This window comes from Lutra lutra, chromosome 2, assembly GCF_902655055.1.
Source record: "Lutra lutra chromosome 2, mLutLut1.2, whole genome shotgun sequence".
NCBI lineage: Eukaryota > Metazoa > Chordata > Mammalia > Carnivora > Mustelidae > Lutra > Lutra lutra.
In genome coordinates, this window is record NC_062279.1 from 177,145,278 (window position 1) to 177,169,594 (window position 24,317).

Consider the following 24,317-nt stretch of genomic DNA (forward strand, 5'->3'; position numbering starts at 1 on the left):
TTGAAATTTGGGACAGCTTTTGCATATAGGTTAGTATCCCATGAAACAGTTCTGTGATTACTAGTCCTGAGAGCACAACCCCCAAAAAGCATGTTATGGCCCAAGGCTTAGTAATGTATAAAGAAACCACAGCAGCACCCCCTTAAGAGTCACATAGCAAACTAGCATATTTGAGGCTTTGAGAAATTGCTGTAAAGAACCCTACTGAACAGTTATTTAGTTATTTACTAATTGTTTTATTTAAGTAATCTCTACACCCAACCATAGAACTGATGACCCTGAGATCAAGAATCATAAGCTCTTCCAACTAAGCCAGCCAGGCACCCATGAACCGTTTTTTATTTTACTTACGTAATTAATAAATGTATTTATTTATTTGAGAGAGAGAGTGAGAGAGAGCTCGAGAGGGTAGCAGGTCAGAGCAAGAAGCTGACTCCCCACAGAGCTGGGAGCCTGATGTGGGACTTGATCCCGGGACTCTGGGACCATGACCTGAGCCGAAGGCAGTTGCTTAACCAACTGAGCCACCCAGGTGCCCTTGAACAGTTTTTTAAATCAAGGTTTCCAAGTGTATTTATCCATATGAAATGCTTTTGCCACATTCTGCTTACTAACACATCCCCTGGAACTAATTCTGGGGAATGCAAATATTAAATGTGGGTTCTTTTAAATAGGAAAACATCAGTGAAAATGAACAGGACACCATGCGGCTGGTTACAGAGATGTACATCCATATTAGGGTTTATTCTCCAAGCTGTTCAAGATGCTGTTCACAGACTGTAATTATTAGAAAACGGATTGTCTTAAAGAGCCCTAAATAAAGGGAAAGGTAAAATATCCCAGCGGTCTGTCAGGAGGCTTCTGTTAGCATGTAAACACACTTCCTGGGAAGGTTGGTGGTTTCTATTATCTCTAAGGGGATCAATCATAATCTGTTAGCAGTTCTGGGATTCATAACCTATTCCATGACTTCCTACTATCCTGAGGGTACAGTACAAAATCCTTAATAGGATTTCAAGACCTTACCTACCTGACTTCTGTTGGCTTCCCAGGAGCCATCTCTTAAGCCAGCCCCATCTCTAGCTACACATGTGTGTTTCAGTTCTTGGAAAGTGCCCATGCACACTCTTGTCCTTGGGCCCTTCCATCTCTGACCCCCTGTTTAATTCTCCCATTGGATGGAACCTTCTTCCTTAGACTTGGGTGACCTGACCTTACTCTGGGCTTCCATTTTGATGGCACCTAGCCCCCATTTTCTAGTTGCTCGTCTGTCTTCCTGTTAGACCATACTCTCTAGAAGACGAAGAAACGTATCTTGAGTTCTCACAACCAAAGTGCTTAACCACCAAGCAGGTGCTCAGAAAAGGGCTGTTTACTAAATAATTCTTACAACCCAGTGTTGGGAGAGATTGAAAGTCAGAAACACCAGAGCCTTGGGACTCTGCTCCTGAGATGTGGTGGTGACCCTTGGCTTGGTTTTCTTGTGTTCTGGCATGGAGTTATCCTGGGAGCAGTTATAACTAGGTGTTTATGTGATCCGGGGAGGTGGGAGAAAAGGTTGATCCAGCTCCTTAACCATCCTTTTTCAACATAGGTTGTCTTTTCTGTTAAAAAAGCAGAGCTACAAAGGTACTTGGCTGGCTCAGTCAGTAGAACGTATGACTCTTAACCTTGGGGTTGGGGGTTTTGAGCTCCATGTTGGGTATAGAGATTACTTAAAATCTTAAAGCAAACAAAGCTGAGCATGACGCATTAAAAATGAGGTATGTTAAACTATCTCCTCCCCCATCTGAACCAACAGAAATATTTCAGTGAATAAGGGAAAGTATGATAACTGGAAATGACATATTTTGGTGGGGGAAGTTGGGAAAGGATACAGAATGAGCAGGAAGAGAAGGAAGGTCTCCCACCAACATTATTAGCTACATGAATACTTTGCAATGTCAAATAAAAAGAAGAATATATCATCCCAGTCTTCCCGATCTCAACAAATACAAACTTCATCCTTCCAGCTGCTCTGGGCAAAAAGCTTAGGAGTCATCCTTGCTTCCCCACTTTTCTACCAAACATCCAATCTTTCACAAATCCAATCTGCTCTACTTAATAACACAATCCACGTCAATGTTCAGAGTAGCATCATTCACAACAGCTAAAAGGTGGAAATATCAATAAACAAGTGGAAACATTTAATAGATAAATCTATAGACTACATGCAATGGGATATCAGCCTAAAAAAAAATCTGGACGCATGCTACAACAGATGAATCCTGCTAAATGAAACAAACTAAACGAAGTAAGCCAGACACAAAAGGACACACAGTCTATGATTCCATGTATCTGTGGTGCCTAGGATAGGCAAATTCAGAGACCAAAAGTAGAACAGTGGTTGTGGGGGTGGGGGAGGGGGTTTGGGGGTGGAAGGAACGGGGAGTAACGAATGCATATGGAGTTTCGGTTTGGGATGATGGAAAAGTTCTGGACATGAGTGGTGGTGAAGGTTGCAGCACACTGAATGTATTTATAATGTCACCGAAATGTAGACTTAAAAGTGTTTAAAATGATCAATGGTAAATTATGTACATATGTGTTTATCAAATAAAACATGTTTAAAAAATTACAAGTGTTCCAAGAACAAAAATCCTCTTGCCCCGCAAACCCAGACTCTACCCACCTCACAGCCTTTCCACCCTGGTCTAACTTCCCACCATGTCTTCTCATCTCTGCTCAAGGTCACCTTTCTTTCTTTCTTTTTTTTTTTTATTAAAGATTTTATTTATTTATTTGACAGACAGAGACCACAAGTAGGCAGAGAGGCAGGCAGAGAGAGAGGAGGAAGCAGGCTCCCCACTGAGCAGAGAGCCCCATGAGGGGCTCAATCCCAGGACCCTGGGATCATGACCTGAGCTGAAGGCAGAGGCTTTAACCCATTAACCCACCTGAGCAACCCACTGAGCCACAGGCGCCCCTCAAGATCACCTTTCCAGGGATGCCTTCCATGACCATGCCACTTAAAGTAGCACCCCGCTCCCACATTAGTTCTTTCTATGCTCTTCCCTATGCAACAGCTCTTACTACCATGGCCCTTACTACCATCTGGTGGGCCACAGAACAGATTTAGACTTTTGTCCCCCTCCTTCCCTTCCTTCTTCCCTGGAAAATATAAGCACCTGTGGCCAGCAGTTTTCTCTTTTGTTCACTGCTATATCCCCAGCAACTAGAATAGTTCTTTGACACATAATTATTGAAAGAATAAATAATTTAATCCAAGTTAAGGGTACAAATGGAGGGTTAAAAAAAAGACTGGACTAGTATGTTAACAGTGATTACCTCTGGATAGTGGGGTAGTGCTACTTCTCTCCTTTTCCATTTTCCAAAGTGTACTTAATGACTCTAAGCTACTCCCATAAATCAGAATTATGAATTTCCCTTTATAAAGCAGAAATATCATCAATTTTCACTGATATGAGAAACACTCAAGATAGTTATAATAAAGCCACTATTTTCAACCAGACCCTCACCTCTCTTTCCACATTTAGGATTATCTTCCTAGGCTCAGTTACATTCATGAAGAGAAGATGTATTTTCTTTTTCTTTTCCCCCAAATGGTTCTCTAATTGGGAAGAATGGACGATTCAATAGTGATTGTCCCCTTCAGGAACATGGTATGTTTATTTATTCAACTTTTTTTTTTTTAATTTCGCTCATTTGTCTCATTTTCTAGCTTTCTTCTCACTACCCCTATATGTAACTGGCTAAAGTCTCTCTTGTTGCTGTGAATGGGACCTTACATTTTCTTTGTGTAGAAGGGCTTATTTTTGAAGATTGAGGGCTTTTACTCCAAGGTAAAACTTTTCCAAGTTTTGGAAAAAAAAAAATCCAAACATGTATTATATATAGCTTATATATCCCATTATGAGCTTTTTTTGGGTTTGGTCAGTAGGGTGTCAGACCCAAGACTGTAATTGTTCTTTCTGGCCACAGTACCTTTGAAATATCTTGGTAGAGCAAACCTGCCTATGCGGGGATCCTCATATCCCATGACCTCCCACTTCTTTTTTTAAAGCCATTCACCAAGTTATGAGCTCACATAACACCTCTTGCTGCCTCCTCTGTCTCTGTCTGTAAGCCTTCCGGTGTCCCCTGGAAGCATCTTCTTCATGAAATCATTTTCATAAAAAAAAAAAAAAAATCAGTGCTCAACTTCAGGTTTTTAGGTACTGTTTCTTTTCATACAAATTTTCTGGGTCTTTCCTTCAGTGACTACCCATTTTGGGTAGTCTAGGTCAAAACTTCCCTCTGATAAAACCCAATGACAGAGGAATGCACATGCCAAGTTCTACATTCTGGTGTTTATCCCTGAGAAAGGTCTCTGATGTCTTATTTTCACTGAAAAAAACTCTCACGATTTTTCGACTTTATCATATATTCATGTCAAAATTGAAAATGTTTTTCATCCCTGACTAGTTTATTATTAGCATTGATTTATCATGTCCTCTGACCCAAATTTTTATTCTATGGTCTCAGGTACTTTCTATAATACTATGTATTCCTTAATGAAAAGTGATCCACCATGGCTTAAAGTAATGATGTTAATGACATTAGAGTAGATTTCTGTGACCTGGGCTTTGCTTAACTTTTCAGTTCTAGCTTCAAACTTTCCCTTCCATGGCCACCCCAAACTCCTTCTTTGCTTGGGCTGTTTTCTACTTGGAGATTCCTTCCTGCACTTGCTTTCTTGGATAGCATGAGGAATGGCAGTACCAAGGAACTATCTAAACTCTAGCCTGGGGTTTGAGGGTCCTGTCCTCTGCTAGCCCCTGGGCATCCTGATCACAATAATTAGCATCCTTCATTATAATTACCTTTGATCTGTTTTTTTTTTTTTTTTTTTTTTTTTTAAATCCACAAGACACAACCTCCTCAGGACAACTCTCTATTTTTCACCTTATGAACCACTGACATTCAGGATAGGTCTTGATACCTAGGCACTCTGAAAATCTTGGTTGTAGTGAGCTGCCTGGGCTGTTCTACAGGATGAATTATTAGTTTCCCCATAAAAACAGACAGGGCAGAACACCCAGAAAATAACTAAGAAAAAGAGTGTTTCAAATAAACTCCAGCTATGTTTGCAATTATTCCCAGAAGCTCTTGATTACTCAAAGACAAAGAAAAACCTTGGCTTTGCCTACTCCAAATAAACAAACAAAAATTGTAGAAAAGATGCAAATTGTTCCAAAGCCTAGAAAAAAATAGGCAAATGGGATAGCAGCTCCTAGCCTTTATGTGCTTTTTGCCCCCCATGGACGTTTCTGGATGGTGGTGATGGGCGGAAGCAGGAGTGATCACTTTGAGGGACTTGGAACCGATGTTCAATCTAGCTGTCCATGCCAGGAGAAGCCTTTGTACCTCCACCCTCTGGCAAAGGGAGGAATGAGAAAAGACAAGATTAAGAAAAATATTCAGAGGAAAGGGACAAAGAGTGAGTTAGCTGGGACCAGAAGCGGTGAGTTAACTTTTTTTTAAAAAGAAAGTTAAATTTTACTATGTACCAATATATACTGAGAACTGAACATGCAAAATCATCTTTTCTAAAAGGGAGCCCAGAGCACCAGGATATGTGTGGCTCTGAAACTCTATTTTTGAGGGATCTAGTTCCCAGAATAGTGAACTAATTAAGAACAGAACTTGTTTATTTTAATCTTCCTTATTGTTCTTTTTTAAAAAGTTAAAAGTAGAAAAATGGGGGCAGAATTAGTAACCAGATACTCTTTTTATTATAAGAAATATAATTTAAAAATGTTACCATGTTCTTGGGCAAGTTGTATAAGTTGGGGAACACCATCTCAGTGCTTAACCTGTTTACCTCTTCTATCATTCCTGCAGGTTTTTTTTTTTTTAGAATTTTGTGAATGCTCTTTATGTCAAAAACCATCTCAGAAAGCAGTAATTGTTGGATTACTAGTAATTCAATCTCTGAGACATGCTGACCTATATCTCAGAGTGTAGAAAGTTACTTTTAAAATTTTGAAATTTATTTTCCAGTTTTACTGAGATACAATTGACACATAACATTATGTAGTGTAAGGTATACATGTTGATTTGATATGTTTACAAACTGTAAAATGAGTACCACAGAGCATCAGTTAACGCCTCCATCCTGTCACATAATAAACATCTCTTTTAGGGAGTCATTTTTAAAAAACTCAAAAAATCAAAAAGCACTTTGCTATAAGAAAGACCTATAAAGGCTGTTAAATGGCTTATGTTGCAAAATGACTTTCATGGCAAAAACTTCTAGCTGTTCCCCACTATATTCCTCCTCCCCTTCTTAGATGCAAACGCTTGATTTTTGGCTGGACACTTTGCTAGCTCAGACTATATTCCTCCGTCTGTCTTGCTGCAGCTGTATGTGGCCATATTACTAGCTCTTGGCCAATGAGATCTAAGTGGAAATGTGGTGGGCCATGTCTAGGAGACAGCATCAAAGAGAAAGGGTTAACCTTTCTTCCTCCTTTTCTTATTGGCTGGAATGTTGGTAAAATGGCTAGTGTGGAAGCAGCCACTTTGGATTATGAGGTCAGCAGAGCAGCAAAGAGCAAGAACCTGGTTCTTGAGGACTGTGTAGGTGCCACACCAGCCTTTGACGGTCTGCCATCACCAATGTCTTTTACATGAGAGAGAAACAAATTGCTATCATTTCATCCACAATTATTTGATGTTTTTTTTTTAAGGATCAGAAAATATGCCAAAAAATCACTTGGTTCAGATGATATGTGCTGGGGAGCCTAAGTGATAACATGAAACAAAGCAGCTTTGGACCACTCACGGACAATATCTTTATCTTAGTCTAACAGGGAATGTAAGAATTGTGTTCAATAATGAGCTTTACTGAAGCAGTGATATCTGCGGTTTCCTTTATGAGCCTTTCTGAGGGAATCCCTGGCACATAACTCAGAAACAAGCTGTACTGGTCTTCTGAGCAAGAATGCCGAGCTTGTGGAGATGATCTGCCCTCTGCCCATCTCATTGACTCCCCATAGCACTTTCTCCCACCCTCTCTGCTCCAGGATTCCTGCCTCGGAGCACAGGCACCTGCTGGTCTCTCAGCCCTGAAATGCATCATTTTGAGTCTTAGCTTAATCGTTCCTTCTTCAAAAAGACCTTCCTGGAGTAGCCATTCTTGTCCTGCCACATAGCATAGCACCCTGTTTTCTTCCTATCACTTTGTGAGATGACTGTTAGTCTTTCATCCTTGAGTCATCTGTTACCTGATTTAGTGATTGTTTTTCCATCCCATTCCCTGGTCCCCTCACCCCACCTGCTGATGGGGCTCTGGCCTCATGAACCCATTACTTAGACGCGGTGTCCGGCACCCATTAAGCAGTCAACACGTGTTTATGGAATGAATGAATACAAGAATGAATGGACTCCAGAGAACAGGCAAAGCTCTGTTCTACTAACAGCAGGCTCTGTTCAATTTCCTAGGGTTTGCCCACGGTCGTGGCATTTTGGGTCCACCATATCATCTCTTGTGTTTATGACACCAACATCCCATCATTAGCAATGAGATCCTTAGGGGAAAGAACAGATTCCATTCCTCTGCATCCTCCATCGCCCAACACAGAGCCTGGCCTACATCAGACACTCAGTATGTTTGCTCTGTGTTGCCATTAAAGATACCTCATTGACAGGAAGTCAGCTGTCACCACGACTCTAAAGACAGCTCTAACTTTAAAATGTCCTGATATGGGGTACCTGGGTGGCTCAGTGGGTTAAAGCCTCTGCCTTCGGCTCAGTTCATGGTCTCAGGGTCCTGGGATCGAGCCCCGCATCGGGCTTTCTGCTCGGCAGGGAGACTGCCTCCTCTCTCTCTCTCTCTCTCTCTCTGCCTGTGTCTCTGCCTAATTGTCAAATAAATAAATAAAATCTTAAAAAAAAATAAAAAAAATAAAATGTCCTGATTTTTTATTACAGTTGTCTAGCCACATTCTCTGCTTCATAGTGTTTTTTTTTTTTTTTTTAAAGATTTTATCTATTTGAGAGACAGAGAAAGAGCAGGAGCAGTGGGGAGTAGTAGGCAGAGGGGAGAGGGAGAAGTAGGGCCCCCCACCCCCGAGTAGGGAGCCCGACGTGGGGCTTGATCCCAGGACCCTGGAATCATGACCTGAGCTGAAGGCAGAGGCTTAACCAACTGTGCCACCCAGGTGCCCCTGTTTCTTAGTGTTTCCACACAGCTTCTCTTTACTTGGGCTTGGAAGCCGCTATGCCACAAGCTGCCTTCAGCACTGTGGAAGTCTGGCCTGTCTCATTTACTGCAGGGGCACAAGGCCGGGTGACCAACAGTGTGTTTTGCTGGATGGGTTCCCAACTGCTGGCTCACTGAGGAACATGTGGCAGACTTCAGGGTCCTTGTTCCCTCCAGGCTACTCGGCTAAGCACAGTCATCTTGGATGAGACTCTACTGTATCATAACAATGCCCCAACCCATCGGCAAGGGCTGGTCTTGTGACCAACAAACGAGCACATGCCATCCAGGTAATTAAAAGCTGATAAATGAATAAAGACTATTTTAACCAGGAAACTCCTCATACATAAAGTAATTCATCATCTTGGCCCAGTGGCCAATGGCACAATTTAGGAAAATCGTATTACTAATGTAGTTTATTAATACCTTTCCTACAGGGGTGACACCAAAGAGTTCAACACAGATTTTTATTGTTTTTCAGAGGGACTTTACAAACCTCAATCAAGAGATCTGAAATTCTGTAAAACACATGCTTGTTCCTTAACTTCAATTTCCTCCGGTAGTTTTATAGATCCCTTAGGCCAGGGAGAGCAGGACCAGATGGTGCTTGGGAGTGCTTTACGCTGCATGTCTGCAAAGCCACGATAAATTTAAAAGTTTTGCCGATACTAAGCTTCTGGTATTCATCGTGATATGAAATGATCCCTGATGTATGTAGTTTGCTTTTTAGTTTTTAATCTGGCACACTCATCATAGTGGCTACACTGTTTTCTTCTGGAAATTAAAACCAAACTAAACCAAACCATACCAACCCCAGTAACATCATCTAGACAAGTCGGAAAAGCAGGCTAGCATATGTTTATGTAACATAGCACTTCTCCCCAGGGTCTACCTTACCCCATAAATTGTTGCACTGGTGTGAAAAAATACAAGTCAGGTCCGAAAAAAAAAAAATCCTTCTCTTAAATCACAACCATATTTGTGAGAGGAAGACAGCGACATATTTAAAGTCGCAGCCAAGCCTGTTGCGCTATTTCCTTTTGCTTTTTCCTCTCCTCTGTAATTTCTTACTGTTGCATGTTCTACCTTTGTATAATCCACTGTTCCCCCACCCTGATGTCAGCATTCCCTCGTAACAGATAATTATGTCCATAATTCCAGTTCCTGGGATACTTGTTAATCATTAGCATCAAATCACTATTCTGGACCGAGATGCAGAATTACTCTAATGGAAACAAAGTGCAAAAGCTATAGGAAGGAATGTTCCCAAACGGCGACACCCTGCCCACCAACTGAGAGCCACCCAGTCGCTGTAGCTGGAGTCATCCAAGACGGCATTCAACTTTGAGATATTTGGGGAACCATTTTTGGAACTTCGTGCATGTAGAATGTGCTGAAGGCAGAGGAAAAGAATCGATCTGATGGTGTGAAAAGAACCCCCAATCTGTGGGAAGAGCTAGCATAGCTCTTGAGGACGGCTGATGATAGAAATAATACATACAGACAAAGGGCTTAGTCTACCAACCGGATGCACCTACTTCGATGGTTGCCACTCGCATGAAAAAGGCATCTCACGTCCTTAAGGCTCATGATGCTGGGAGGAAACGTCTCCATGGAGAGGGATGAGACAAGGGAGAGAAACATAGAGGGCACAGAGAACAGAGGACACAGACGACAGTGTGTAAGGAGATTGAAGGCAGACGCTGCATTCCAGGCTCAGCACATTCACAAGCCATGTGAACTTGCAAACTGTGTGTAACAACTCTGTGTCCATGAAATGTACAATTCCCCGTGTTGCCGTGAATGCCCATAGTGAAGGCAAGGAATGTGCTATGCTGGCGACTGGCCTCTAGAAAACGAGGCCCTATTACTATCGGAGTGGAAACTGGGCATTCTCCGATGATAATGGGATGATTGGGTTTTCGATTTCATAAGCATCTTTTTTAATATGATGGGTATTGGTTATCTTAATACTGTGGTCAAGAAGAGGCAAGCGGCCAGGATATGAAGTGAGATGGCATTTCTATTCATGGGTTAGGGAGTTAGGTACGTGTGGAAAAGGGAGAATTAAAAAATCTGCTTGCTGGGGCACCTGGGTGGCTCAGTGGGTTAAAGCCTCTGCCTTCGGCTCAGGTCATGATCCCAGGGTCCTGGGATCGAGCCCCGCATCGGGCTCTCTGCTCCGCGGGGAGCCTGCTTCCTCCTCTCTCTCTGCCTGCCTCTCTGCCTACTTGTAATCTCTGTCTGTCAAATAAATAAATAAAATATTAAAGAAAAATCTGCGTGCTTTTGAAAAGAGATGGGAACATGTCCGCACCTGGCTAACTTAGGGAAACTGATCAGGGCTGTGGGTATCCGGGGAATAGCAGCTAAATCAGGGACATCAATGGAGTGCAGGGAAGATGGCTGCAGGAAAGAAAGAAAAAAAAAATAAGAATTTCCCATCTGGGGGTAAAAAAGAGCCAGGGCCCAAAGAGAAGGTATTTAGATCCTTAGGATGTTAGAGGAAACCAGGAAACCAGTGGATTTGAAAAGAAGACCTGGGATGAATTCTCTGGGCTACTTGCTATCACTTTTCCTACCGCAAAGGTTTATTATTACATGGATTTAAATAAAACAAGGAACACCGGAAATCACACACAGTGCCTGCGGCACATGCTGTGTGCCCAGTAAATGTCAGTTCCCTTCCCGTCCCCTCTCAGCGTTGCAAGGATTCTCTTTGAACGCGTTGAGAGAAATAGCTCTGTCTTCAGACGGGGCTGCAAAGATGAACTAAGAATGTAAATCGGACAGGACTAGACAATCCTGATCTATGTGTGAACACGAGTCCAGCTGAATATAGAAGCATGAGACCTGTACCTGTAAGTTGCCTAATTTGCGTACGGCACCCTGACAGCCCGTGAACTAAAACAAAACAGCCTGTGCCCTTGCGACAATTCAGATGTTCCTCTGGAGGGAGCAGGGTGAAGAGGAGGGCACAGGGATCTGAATCTTTAGGTGCTGGAAGGCAGCCTTGGAGGTGTGGATGACAGATTCTGCCAAAGTGTCCCCGCCGGCCACCGGGCACAGAAAGAGGCGGTTAAATGAGCTCAGCCTCCTGTTCTGCTGCTAGACATCACGACCCATTGGCTCTCTAGATGTTTGAAAGATGCTCTTTTTGAGCCAAAATCAGCCCCTGTGTCTTCTCTGTGTCTCTGTTTTCTCATCCGTCAACTGGTTATAACAGGTTTGCCGTGAGGAGCCAGTGACCTGAGGACAAGCACATCCGGACGAAGTTCATGGACGACATGATGGGGTCTGCCTTGCTTTCTTTTCCTCTCACTCTTCCTATCCAGGTGGCCGGCAAATCCCATCTGCTTGACCTTTAAAGGGGATATGAAACCTGACCACTTCCACCAGTGCCATCTGCCTGGCCCACACCAACATCTTCTCTCACCTGGGTTACTGGGATAAACTTCCTAAATGGTTTACAACACAGCAGCCCTGGTCCTGCCATGAAAACCCAAGTCAGATCCTAATACCTCCCTCTATAGTCCCTCCAGTGGCTCCTGATCTGACTAGAAATAAAAGCCACAAGGCTATGTGGGGAGCATGACTGAAAGCATGGCTCTTGGTCCCCCTTGCTTGCTATATTTTTTCTTTATATACTTCTATCAACCTATAGATTTCATGTCATTGTTTTGTCTTCTTCCTCTAAAAAAAGGAGGCTGAGAAGTACATGACTTTTTGTCTATTTTATTCACTAATGTATCCACAGTGTCTAGAACAGTGCCTGACACTTTGAAGAACATCAACAAATTACTGGTAAAGTGTTGACTGAAGGAATGCGTACTCTGTCCTGTTGATGCCACACAGTGTAGCGCCCTCCAAAATACCACTTGAACCAGGACGGGGGCGCTGGGCTGCTGTTTTCAGTCTTATTCCATCTCTCATAATTCTGTACTATCCTGCAGGGCCTTATGAAGCTTCTAGGCAACCAAGACACACATACATATTTAATTAATTGTTTTGTTTTAGGAAGAATTACTGTCACATTAGTACAGGAAAGAACTGGAGTCCTAGGGTACAGTGTGGGGATCAGACACCCAGGCTGTGTGGTGGTTGTGACAGAAAGTTACCACACACTACCTCACAAATCCTGTGGAGGAACCTTAAGTCCTGGGGGCTGCCCCAGGCCATGTTTCATTATGTGGATTACATTAAACACATCAGACTGAGGAAGGCTAAGATTTATACTGAGCCTGATATTATTTGTAGTAATATATTACTATATGTAACATGCAGTAATATATGTAATATATAATAGTATTTTGTTATAATAGTATTTTGCTATGAAAGTTAACAGATGCATAAGTAAATTTTATCCAGGATGGCTGGCCAGTTTTATACATACACACACACAGATATTGGTAAATAAATGAATTTTTCATATATTTGCATGTTTGTATATATGCATGTATGTATGTATCTGGCTGTATTCTTTAAAAAAAAAAAGATTTTATTTATTTCAGAGAGGAAGAGAGAGAGAGAGAATGAGCAGGAAGAGGGGCCAACGGGGAGGGACAAACAGACTTGCACTGTGTGTGGAGCACGATGCGGAGCTTAATCCCAGGACCCTGAGATGATGACCTAAGCCGACATTAAGAGGCAGCTGCTCGACCCACTGAGCCACTCAGGCACCCCTGTTTCTGGCTATACTCTTGACTGCAAGAAAGAATTTTAAGCTTAGAAAAATGTAAACCTAAGGGTACTTCCTTTTTTTTTTTTTTAAAGATTTTATTTATTTATTTGTCAGAGAGAGAGAGAGGGAGAGAGAGCAAGCACAGGCAGACAGAATGGCAGGCAGAGGCAGAGGGAGAAGCAGGCTCCCCAATGAGTAAGGAGCCTGATGTGGGACTCGATCCCAGGACGCTGGGATCATGACCTGAGCCGAAGGCAGCTGCTTAACCAACTGAGCCACCCAGGCGTCCCTACTTCCTTCTTTCTGAAAATAACTGGATTATAGTAGAACTAGTGACTCTCTACATGTAGTAAGAATGTCCAACATTGAGTATTGCTACAAATATTTCTTGGGATCCATTGCTCCAGGCCCAGGAAACAGCAAATGTGGACTCTCTATCCCGGAGAATCTGAGTGGCATACTTGTTAAACCCTGTCTTGGGAGTTGTTGAGAGGCTCATTTGCCCACATACACATATATCAAAATGCTTTGTAAGCACTAAGTACTACATAAATTTAAAGCATTTTCTTTGAATAAATTCAACCAACTTAGATTTTGGACAAACCAGTCAAGCCTATAGGTAAATTAATCCATTCTTCATATTTTCAGTGGAGCCCCAGCTATTTAAACATTATATTTAAAGCATCAGGAGTAATAAAATAACAAGAAAAAGAACCCCTGTTAGCACTTCCCACTGTATATGAAGTGAACAGAAACGTGATCGAGTACTGACATTCATTTCACTTCGAATTAAACACAGCATCACCGCAAGTCCCAAGAGATGATATTAAGTTTTGTGTTTGGGTAATACCAGGAATTCTACAGGCAAGGCTAGAATTATATTTGGTTGGCAAGAAGCCAATCAAACTTCACACTTGTTTTAGAAGTAGGTGGTCAAAAACTCTGTTCTTGTCATCAAAAGCTGTTGGCTTCAGTTGCTTAAACTATCTGAATCTCGACATCTCTCGGGTCCCTGATCTTGAAGATAAAGCATTAAGAAATGAGATAAAATGAGGTCTCGTGAAAATGACATTAAGTTGAAATTAACCTGAGGGAAAAGCAGGTCCAATCAGACAGAGCCCATCAAATGGACACAAAGAATAGAACCGATTTTCCAAGCGGCATCTTCAGACATATACGGTCTTGGATTTTATTTCTTCAGGGAAAAAGGGCTCAAACCAAGGTAGGGAGGAGGTGCATTCATAGCTTTCTCTCTGTTTTCCTCAAAATACATGCTATAAATCTGCTAGAGTTCACAGTACATGTTTCAAAAGCGGCCTTCACTTTTGGTGGAAGGAAATACTTGTTCCTTGATATGTCTGGTTTCGCTGTAATAGTATATAATGCCTCTCTCTAATAAATTTAACCACAAAATTTTTTTCTTAAAGTGTGTCTGCATTCTGCTAATTTATAAAAAGCAGGATGCTGTCAGATAAAATTTCATGAAAATGATCTATAAACCAGACTGTCAAAAGTGAAAGGTACTCAGGCGGTACTTAGGGGCAACAAATCCATGGAAACCACTGGAAAGCTTTCCTGAGGCTGCAGGACAACAGTGTAGGAACGGAGCTCACATTTCCTTGATTTGCAAGTTACTGTGAGGTCACAGGAAATCCTGAAATGTTTTCCACATTTTCTTTTATACATTTTATGTCAAATTTCCTACAATTGAAATCATAAACCTTCCTACTGCTGGAATCTCTTCTGAAGGAAAGGAGATCTTGTGACACTCCCCCATGAACACCTAATAACTCAATTCCTACCCGTGTAACAAGAAACTGACAGACAGGATTGAAAATGGACTGTGATAAGGCCGCACCGTCAGATGCCCTAACTCGTTCAAAACGAAAACCAAACTGGTATCGTTTAAGAAGACTCTCAGAAAGTACATTAAATCCAGCGACAGTAGACTTTTCTTTAGAATAAGAGATAACGGAAGAAATGATAGACTGTCCCAAAGACATAAGCTTGCTATTTCCCCAGATTGCTTCTCCAAAATGTATCTGTGGATTTACGGTCTAATTTTAAAATGGCATCTTCTGGGTGGAGATTCTTAACATGATTCAAGCCCCCGACGACCATATTTTATGGTTCTAGCTATGCTTATGAAAGGATAAGTCAGATTTAAGTAAAATGTCCAAGTGTAAAATAGTCCCTCAAGATTTATCACTTGCAACCGTGGAGTTTAAGAATAGCTTTTAAAGGGTCAAATACTATTTTGACATAAATCCAAGCTGAACAATTAGGGCTCACTAATGAATACCAATTTTCCAGATTTGTCTGTCATGAGTGACGGGGACACCTTACCTCTCCTGACATATCGGGGGCCATCGGAACGGCAGGCCACAGAGACGAGTAGATGCCAAAAAACACCACCCAGAGTGCGATGCTGCCCCAAATCGCAATGTGGCTGAACTGTGAAGGAAGGGAAAGTGAGACACGAGACTTTCAGGGAGACTGAGTGTACACGCACACAGCTGTTGCAAATGCCCTTATTACTTTTTTACGACAACATAAAATATTCTTTCTAGGAATTTCTGAATAATGATGCATGTGTATTTTAACAGGATGTTTCATAGGTGCTAATGCTAGTGTCTTCCCCAACAGCTAGGATGTTTGCGGGACTGGCATTTCCAACTCTTCCCTCTCTACCTCCTTTGGGGGCCTCTCTCCTCTGATTCTCCTCTTTTTTTTTTTTTTTTTTATCTGCTACCATCTTTAACCTCCTTTATTTCTGCTTTGCGCAGTCTTGCCTGAAGAGGCTAGATACCACCTGTGAGAACGCCACCTGGATGTCGGGACTGTCCGATCCACGTTTCGTGGGCCCATCTTTCCCCTGCGCATCAAACTTTCATTTCCTTTTGTTTCCTTGATCTCTCTTCCCGGATGTGAATCTACTTCAGAACTAATGTTCTAAAATGGAACTTGTTTTATCCTGACTGGATATTTAGAAACGTCTGAGGACAAATCTTTCGCTCATATCGCCGGTTTTTCGAAATCATTTTCCAATGGGTTTTCTGTGGAATGTGTCTTGTGACATGCTCTACTAAGTAAGGTTCTTAGTCAAGTTTTGGAAGCCTCTCTCCCTCCTGGGAGAGTCACAATAATATATTAAAGGTTCTGAAAATCTTGTGGTCCATAAACTCATGTGAGTTTTTTTTTTTTTTTTCACTTGCTGTTTCCAAACTGGACACACTAGAATTCCTGGTTCCTCCCCCTCCACCCAAGACCCCTCACAATGAACAATGCACGGAACAAGGGTACAGGGATACATAAAGGAAGAATGAAGAATGACAATGTTCGTGATAACATGTAAGTAAGTGAGACATGCCTCGGTTGTGGTTGGAGATGCTCTTACCCATGTCCAATATGATGTCTCCAATCCAGCTTTCAGACACACAGTTATCACCACAAACTAAAACAGAACGGAAAATGTTATGTTATTTCATAAATGTGTTAATTCAAATGGCTAAAAGGGAGGTTTATAAAGACCAGGCGTTACACAGTGAATGAGACTATGGGACTGGTCGATGACTCAGCTTGCTTTGTATGTCCATCTTGCAACGACACAGGTGAATGAGCCAGGTGCCTGCCCATGATGGCCGTGACCGGTCAGAAGGGCCCAGAGCAGCATCCTACCACCGCTCTCCTCCCCTGCACACCTTCCCAGTCCATCCACAAGGCTTCTGTGGATTCATTTCTGAATGATGAGTGCACGTCTGCAGTAACTTGGATTTTCAAGCTTGCTTCAATTGTCTATCATCTGTAATACTTAAAGCCCCTACTTTCCAAATTTTAAGGATAAATCCTAAAAGTAGTATAGCTGGATATTTAGAAACCTAAACACTTACTCTGTAACTTGACTTACTTAACAACCCTACAGATCATGATATAAAAGCCTGTTAATACCCTCCAGGATGTACACACCCATTACCGTCACTGACCCTGCTGCTAATTTGGAAGTAAGGGCACTAGGTTTAATGAACGGCCCTGGGTTTTCCAGAGGGTGGGGCCACGGTTAACTGGACTTGCCCTGGAGTCAGACTGTTCGTGGTCAAGGCTCCACCATTTATTAGGTGTTTTGGTTAAGGAACAAAGTGAGTGACTTGATATCTGTGTCTCAGTTTCTTCATCTGTAATCTGGGCCTGGTAATGATCCCCTGCCTCAGAGGGCAGGGAGTATAAAACACAAGAACAGTGCATAGCACTGTAATCTGTTAGTAGCTATTTATAATTAAAGATAAAATTTCAAATACTGTTAGTAGTCAACAGAATTCTAGCCACTTCCGGTAGTTGGCAGTGGTGGGAGTGAGAAGCAGGCCTAGCACCGCTGGGTGATAGGCGCTTACGTGCCTTGTTCTAGTTCAGGTTTGCAAAGAGCGTTAGGGCCTTCCCCATGGGATCAGAGAATCAGGCTCAGGGATGGCATTTGGGCTTTCTCAGCAAGATCTCTAAAGGCAATTTAGGATTAATTCTGTAGAAGTTAAACTCTTGTGAGAACCTAAGTACTCATTAACAAGCTAAAAAGAAGTTCAAAACTAAGAGATACAGTGTGACATAAAATTAATAAAATTAATTTGACATAAAATTAATACTCCTGAGACCAGAATATTTTAACGTGTCCTAAGAGACGTCACTGCTCTATACTTGGATTAATTTCTAAACTGACTCTATCTAGTACTTATTTCTGTTTTACACTCACGTTGCAGACCAAGTCACCAGCCCTCCAAACATATTTTTCCTTTCTGCTACTACTTCCGTGGGTTGAGTCAAAGGAAAGGAGAACCCCTAGAAAATAACTTGATCCCTCTGTTATTTAATGGCCTCAATGTCCCATCATTCAGTAATTTAAACACTTGATATGTAAATACCATATTATGGTTTTTCTCCCAACGAAGTCAGCCATGCTGACAGCCGCTTATTATCTGGAGCAGCTCCCCAACCTCCCTCGGGGGGCACAGAGAGGGACACAGAATCAGAAGAAGGAACCCTGGCCTGAGGATTCAGTGTTGAAGGTTGTAGTAAACTTATCAGACACCAACCAAGTGACCTCGGGCCTTAGCATCCAAGTAGTGCCTTTTTTCTAAGGGAAAAGTGGTCTTAAGACATTTTTTGGCCCTTTATGGCAGGAACGGGCTTGCACTCATGTGTGTGTCCTCTGTAAGTGTTTGGATAGTGACATAACACAGTGGTTTCCATGCCTTCTGTGGATGGAATGTCCCCAAAGAGTAAATGTCTCCCATTTTAGTTATTGTGAGACTCTAGAATCATTACTGGTTAAACATCAAAGAACAGTATGATAATATTTGCCATAAATTCAGGAAAGCAAAAAAAAATTAGTATTAGCAATTAAATTAGCAACTAAATTAATTAGCAATTAAAAAAAAGTATTCGCAAGGGCAGTAAAATAAAAATGAAGAAAAAGACAAGGAAGAGAGAAAGGGGAACTGGGGGGGTGCTAAGAGGAAGGAGGGAATGCTAAAAATAATAGCAACAAAAGTCCTATCAAGTCAGTGAGTCTAAGTGACTTATTAATAACCTAATATAATCTCTTAATAGTCAAAACATTTTATTTCATTTTTAAAGGGAAGTGCAAACAACCCTATGTTCAGAAATGCACATGGTTAAATTTGACAATAAAATGAACACATATGAAAGGATTGATTTTATATACAAACTAGGCAAATGCTGTGTACTCACTGTGTAAACAAAGTTTCCCAACAGCAGATAATCAGAGGTCTTCCCATTTCCAAATACATTACCTGCATGACAAGAAGAGAGGCTCATTAGAAATGGAAACCAAGGGGCACTTGGGTGGCTCAGTGGGTTAAAACCTCTGCCTTTGGCTCAGGTCATGATCCCTGGGTCCTGGGATCGAGCCCCGCATTGGGCTCTCTGCTCAGTATGGAGCCTGCTTCCTCCTCTCTCTCTCTCTGCCTGCCTCTCTGCCTATGTGTGATCTCTGTCAAATAAATAAATAAAATCTTAAAAAAAAAAAAGAAATGGAAACCAAAGAGATCCTTTCAGAATTCTTTCAGAGATAAATCAACTTATAATCGTTGAACAAAAGAAGGAGAACCAAGTGTCACACCATGGAATCAAACGAGGCTAATTAAAGAAAAAATTATAAGAAGTCTCACAAAGTTGCTATAAATGTGGGTCACAAATTAAAAACAATTTCCAATAACCAACATGAAGGAGGAAACCTGACTTGTTAACAATTCTTAGGATCCATGAGGGGGAAAAAATAAACAAAACCAATTGTTCAAGTAAAGCCTAATTCTATGGGTATTTGAGAAAGGAGGAAACATCCTGAACCTTAATAAAGAACTTTGCTAACAATATAGATGAGGGTCTCTGGGAGACTTCTTACTTTCTCTCAATGAAGTTGTTGGCATCAGACCAAAAGGGATTCATAAATGCAAATCACAGAAGACTGAAGGGCACCAATATGGTTCCAGGCATATGGCTCATAGAAGGTTTGGCTGAATTAAGGCACATATTTTGAAGTATTTTGTTATCCAGCAATGACTGAGAACTGTGGGTTTACATGAAGGGTGTGGTAGCTAACAAAAAATCATGATTACTGATAAAAAGATAAAAAATTAAAAATAACTGAATAATGAAATCTTTGGCACCAAGGAAAAATTTAAAACCCATGGCATATGCAGTACAATATCTTACGCAAATATTCAACAATTCAACAATATTTATTCAAAATCTCATATGTAAGGACAAACTATGTTAGAATAAAGTATGGGACGAGACAGGCAGAGGGTGCCGGTATGAAGAGAAGGAACAGTCCATTAAGTTTGGGAGACACAGACCAGGCTTGGTTCTGTGACTAGTTGTGTAATGTTGGTTTATAACCAATCTCCAAGGGAACTCAGTTTCTTCACTTAAAAGATGGAGTGTAACTACCTACGCCCTGGAGGGCTTTTGATATTAAAATAAGACTTCCTATGGGAGACGCCAAGCACAGTGTTCCAGTGCTGGGTGCACACGTTGCAGACACTCCAGTATGGGACCTTACCCCACTCTAGAGTTTTTGGTTTGAAGAAGGGCTGGTAAGCAGTAATCTAGGAGACTCCTCTGTAGTGGTATTCCCCGATTAAGGATACAGGATTTGATGTGCTATGTCTTTTTTTTTTTTTTTTAAGATTTTATTTATTTGAGAGAGTGAGTGAGAAGGGGGCGAGGGGCAGAGGGGGAAGGAGAGGAAGAAGGAAAGAATCCCAAGCAGAGTCAGTACAGAGCCCGACATGGGACTTGATCCCACGACCCTGAGATCATGACCTGAGGTGAAACCAAGAGTCAGATGCTCAACGGACTGAGTCTCAGCTGCGCCTAGAGGTACTGTGTCTTCTGAACACACTGTTTATAAACTCGTGTCTGCCATGACTCTGCAAACTTCTATACAACCAAACTAACATACTCAGAAATCTACGAAATAACTGAAGGTGTCTCATGATCACGTCCTGACTTCCATGCTTTTACGCTGGTCCTTTAGCCAGTGTATACAGGTTATCAAAAATAATCACATTTGGGTCCAGGGAAGCCTTCTGGTCGTGACTGGTTCAACATGAAGAAGTCAGAGATTCATTTCAAGGTCACGTAGAGAAAGAAACAAAAGAACCTACTGTAGGGAATGTCAGAGTCAGCATTTGCATGACTCAGGTAAACCATTCATTCTCATACTTTCTGGTCTCTAGACTCCTTTACACTTAGGAAATTATTGATGATCTCCAAAAACTTTTGTTTATGTGGTTTATATCTATCAATATTTACCAAGTTATAAATTAAGGCAGAATATTAAAAAATATATACTGATTTATCTAATGATAATAGTAAAAAACTCCATCCATAGAATATAAACGGATTTTATAAGTAGTATTTGCCCCAACAAAAAAGGTTAGTGAGGAAATTGGCCTTGTTTTCTATTTTTATAATCTCTTTAATGTCTTGCTCAAGAGAAGGAAGCTGGATTCTGATATGCTGGTTGAGATATATAAGGAAAATTCAACTTCACAGAGAGATGGAGTTATAACAGAGGAGTGTTTTAATAATCTTTTCTCCCAAGTGTGGCTACTTTGAAACTACATCAAAAGTCGACAAGTAGGGGCGCCTGGGTGGCTCAGTGGGTTAGGCCGCTGCCTTCGGCTCGGGTCGTGATCTCAGGGTCCTGGGATCGAGCCCCGCGTCGGGCTTTCTGCTCAGCGGGGAGCCTGCTTCCTCCTCTCTCTCTGCCTGCCTCTCTGCCTACTTGTGATTTCTCTCTGTCAAATAAATAAATAAAATCTTAAAAAAAAAAAAAAAGTCGACAAGTAGTTTCTTAGAGGTTCGTTACAGTGTGGAGCCTGAAATTGTACCATGAAGTTACAGTACTCTATTACACTGAAACCAATGGCTCCCCCTGATGCTTTGGGTGGGCCTTCAAGTCATGCAGGACTCTTTCTTTCTTTCTTTCTTTCTTTCTTTCTTTTTTTTAAGATTTTATTTAGTTATTTATTTGTCAGAGAGAGGGAAAGAGCACAAGCAGGCAGAGTGGTAGGCAGAGGCAGAGATAGAAGCAGGCTCCTCGCTGAGGAGCGGAACTCGATGCCAGGATCCTGGGATCATGACCTGAGCCTAAGGCAGTGAGTGGCTTAACCAACTGAGCCAACCTGGCAACCCTTAGGCAGGATTCTGTAACCTCATGACAGCAGTTGGTGCAGGTCACAACTCAAATGGTCCACAGGGCATCCTGCCTGGTACGACTCTCACTGGCGTTCAGAAGGGCTTTCTGTTCACTTCCCCTTGTGTAACACAGAATATTCATGAGATATGCACCAGGTTTCAAGATGGAACAGAAGTCTTAGTTTGACAGCTTCTTTGAGGACATTCTTAAGTGACACTGACTTTTGTTGTTGCTTCTTTAATTGGGTGCATGGCAGGGAAGACTATCATGTCCACGAAGGTATTGGAACCACTATTTGTGCCAAGGCACCAGCAATTTTACCCACCCTTGCTTTTGTATCAGCCACAAGACAAAAAAATAATGTCTGGATAGTACTATGCAAATTTTGAAATTTTGACCTCAGGTACCCTAAGAAGGTCATCATGGATATTTCTGAAGGTGTCTACAGGCCATACTTTGGGAACCACTGAAGCGAGTGAATTAATGCATGTTTAGCTGTACTTTATATACTCATACATTTCTTGTGTACCCCATCCTTTCAAAAGCCAAAAAAAAAAAATGCAAAACCTCTATTTATTTAAAAATTAAAAACAAGGCAAAGAAAACCCAATAAACCCCTCAACATTAGAATGTTAGAATGTAATTTATCCCACACCCCATACATGTCTTAAGAAGAGAGACCACATGTGCTCTGGACTGGGCTGGATTTGGGTTCTACAGGCGGCACATTTCATAAACTGCCCCCGGCTGAAGGTGGCGAACTTGGGCAGTTTCCCAGACAAAAGCAAAGAGAGCCCCAGGATCTGCTCTCCAGGAGCTGGAGTCACTTGGGAATTCCTTTCAAACCCTGTCACCGTCATGGTGTTTTACACGCTATTTGGCTGGAAAGACTTTTGATATTGAATTTCCTTTTTCCAGTTTAGAATGTTGAAACACAGCAAGCAATGGACATGCCTTGTCTTTCATACCTATATTGATTTTGCAATCTGAAAATAAGCCTTACCTAGAGAAATTGTCTAAGGTTCCATATTATACCCTAGAGTTCAATATCCCATGGCTCGAAGAGTGGAAACCATCTAAACGTCCCTCAACAGAGGAATGGATAATGAAAATGTGGAAAACCCATACGAGGGAGTATCACTCATCTGTAAGAAGGAGTGAGGTACTGATTCATGCTGCAGCAACATGGATGAACCAAGGCCCCATATGACATGATTCCATTCTTATGAAACGTCCAGAAGAGACAAATTCACAGACAACAATTACTGGTTTCCAGGGACTTGGGGTGAGGAGCGGTGGGGAATAACTGCTAATGGGCATGGGGCTTCTTTATGGAGTGATGGAAATGTTCTGGCATTGGATCGTGGTGAATTGGTACAATTCTCTGAATATACTAAAAAACCCACCGAATAATATAATTTTAAAAGGGTGAATTTAACGGCATGTGAATTATAGCTCCAAAAAAAAAAAAAAAAAAATCCATTGTGGTTCTCTTGGTCTATTGAAGTCAACAGGCTGTGTTTTATTTGGATTTTTCTTACTACTCATTTCCATGGCTTAGAACATGAGAAGTATTTAGTGTACCAGGAGAGAAATTATTAAAGAAATGAGATGAAAATCTTGATTCGGACACGAAGGGCCCGCCCTCCCTGTAACACTCACCCCACGCAGGCCCCGTGACCCCATTAACTCAGCGATGGGTTCCCAAGCGCTAATGACTAGCTAGGCTCTGTTCTAAGTCCTGCAAATACAACGCTGAACTACACTGTTCTCTGCTCTTCAGGAGCTTTGATACTGACGGGGAGAGAGAATAAAAACTGAGCAAATGCATCACACCCTGATAGGTAAAGATATCCTAAAGAAGATGAGGGATAATGAGGGGAAGACATGGGAGCAGAGAAGGGCCGTGAAGGTGGCTCTCTGGGAGCACAAGCCTCAGGGGGTGAGGGGGAGAGCTGGTGGGACTCCCTGGAGGAGGAGGAGGAAGGAAGACGTGTAGGCAAGTAGCAGGCTGGAGCACCGAGGGGACAGAGGGTTGGGGGCTGGAGTGGGATGGGACATGGCACAGGTGGCAGGATTAACCACGGTGAGGGCTGTGCATTTCTTTCTAAACTTAACAGCGAGAGGCACCCGGTCTGATTTACATTTTGCAAAGACCACCTTGCAGAATAGACTGTAGGTCGGCAAGAAGGGACAGACAGCACACTCCTCTGTGGGCCGTTGTTAACTCACAGCCAGGGGAGGTAAGGGCCGAGACTTCTAAAGGACACAAAGATCCTCCGGCAGGGCATGTGCCCTGTGTTTAATTCTTGTAGTTTGGGAGCAGAGGCATGGAGCAGCCGGCTGCCTTCCTCAGGATTTCAGGGGAAGGTCGGCTCAGGCGACCCAGCATCCCAGGAAATCTCTTTTGTCGAGTGGCTACTAGATCATTTTTATGGGCATAGGAAATTCACCGTACTCCCCTCTCTCAAGACTAACAGAGTAAAATCACTCCCTCAAAACAAGCAGAGGGAAAGCTTGCTCTCCAAGATGAACCTAAAAACATATTAAAAAACCTCCTTCAAAATATCTGCTCACGCGTACTTGAAAACACAAGCATTTCTGTTCAGGTTCAGTATAAAGAGTTTGGTGCAAGCCTCATACGTGTGATAAATGGACCACATAAAATATTAGCA

General features: G+C 42.0%; 1 protein-coding gene across 4 annotated transcripts in view; it reads right to left on the reverse strand.

Annotated features, from left to right (window-relative positions):
* Positions 1–24,317, reverse strand: part of ATP8A1 (ATPase phospholipid transporting 8A1) — a 231,369-nt gene that overhangs the window by 19,531 nt on the left and 187,521 nt on the right. For all 4 annotated transcript variants that reach the window (XM_047719196.1, XM_047719195.1, XM_047719198.1 and 1 more), the window contains 3 exons: positions 18,666–18,727; positions 16,324–16,380; positions 15,273–15,380 (listed from right to left, as the gene is read on the reverse strand). In XM_047719196.1, the coding sequence (XP_047575152.1) occupies positions 15,273–15,380; positions 16,324–16,380; positions 18,666–18,727 (227 nt within the window). The remainder of the gene's footprint in view (positions 1–15,272; positions 15,381–16,323; positions 16,381–18,665; positions 18,728–24,317) is intronic.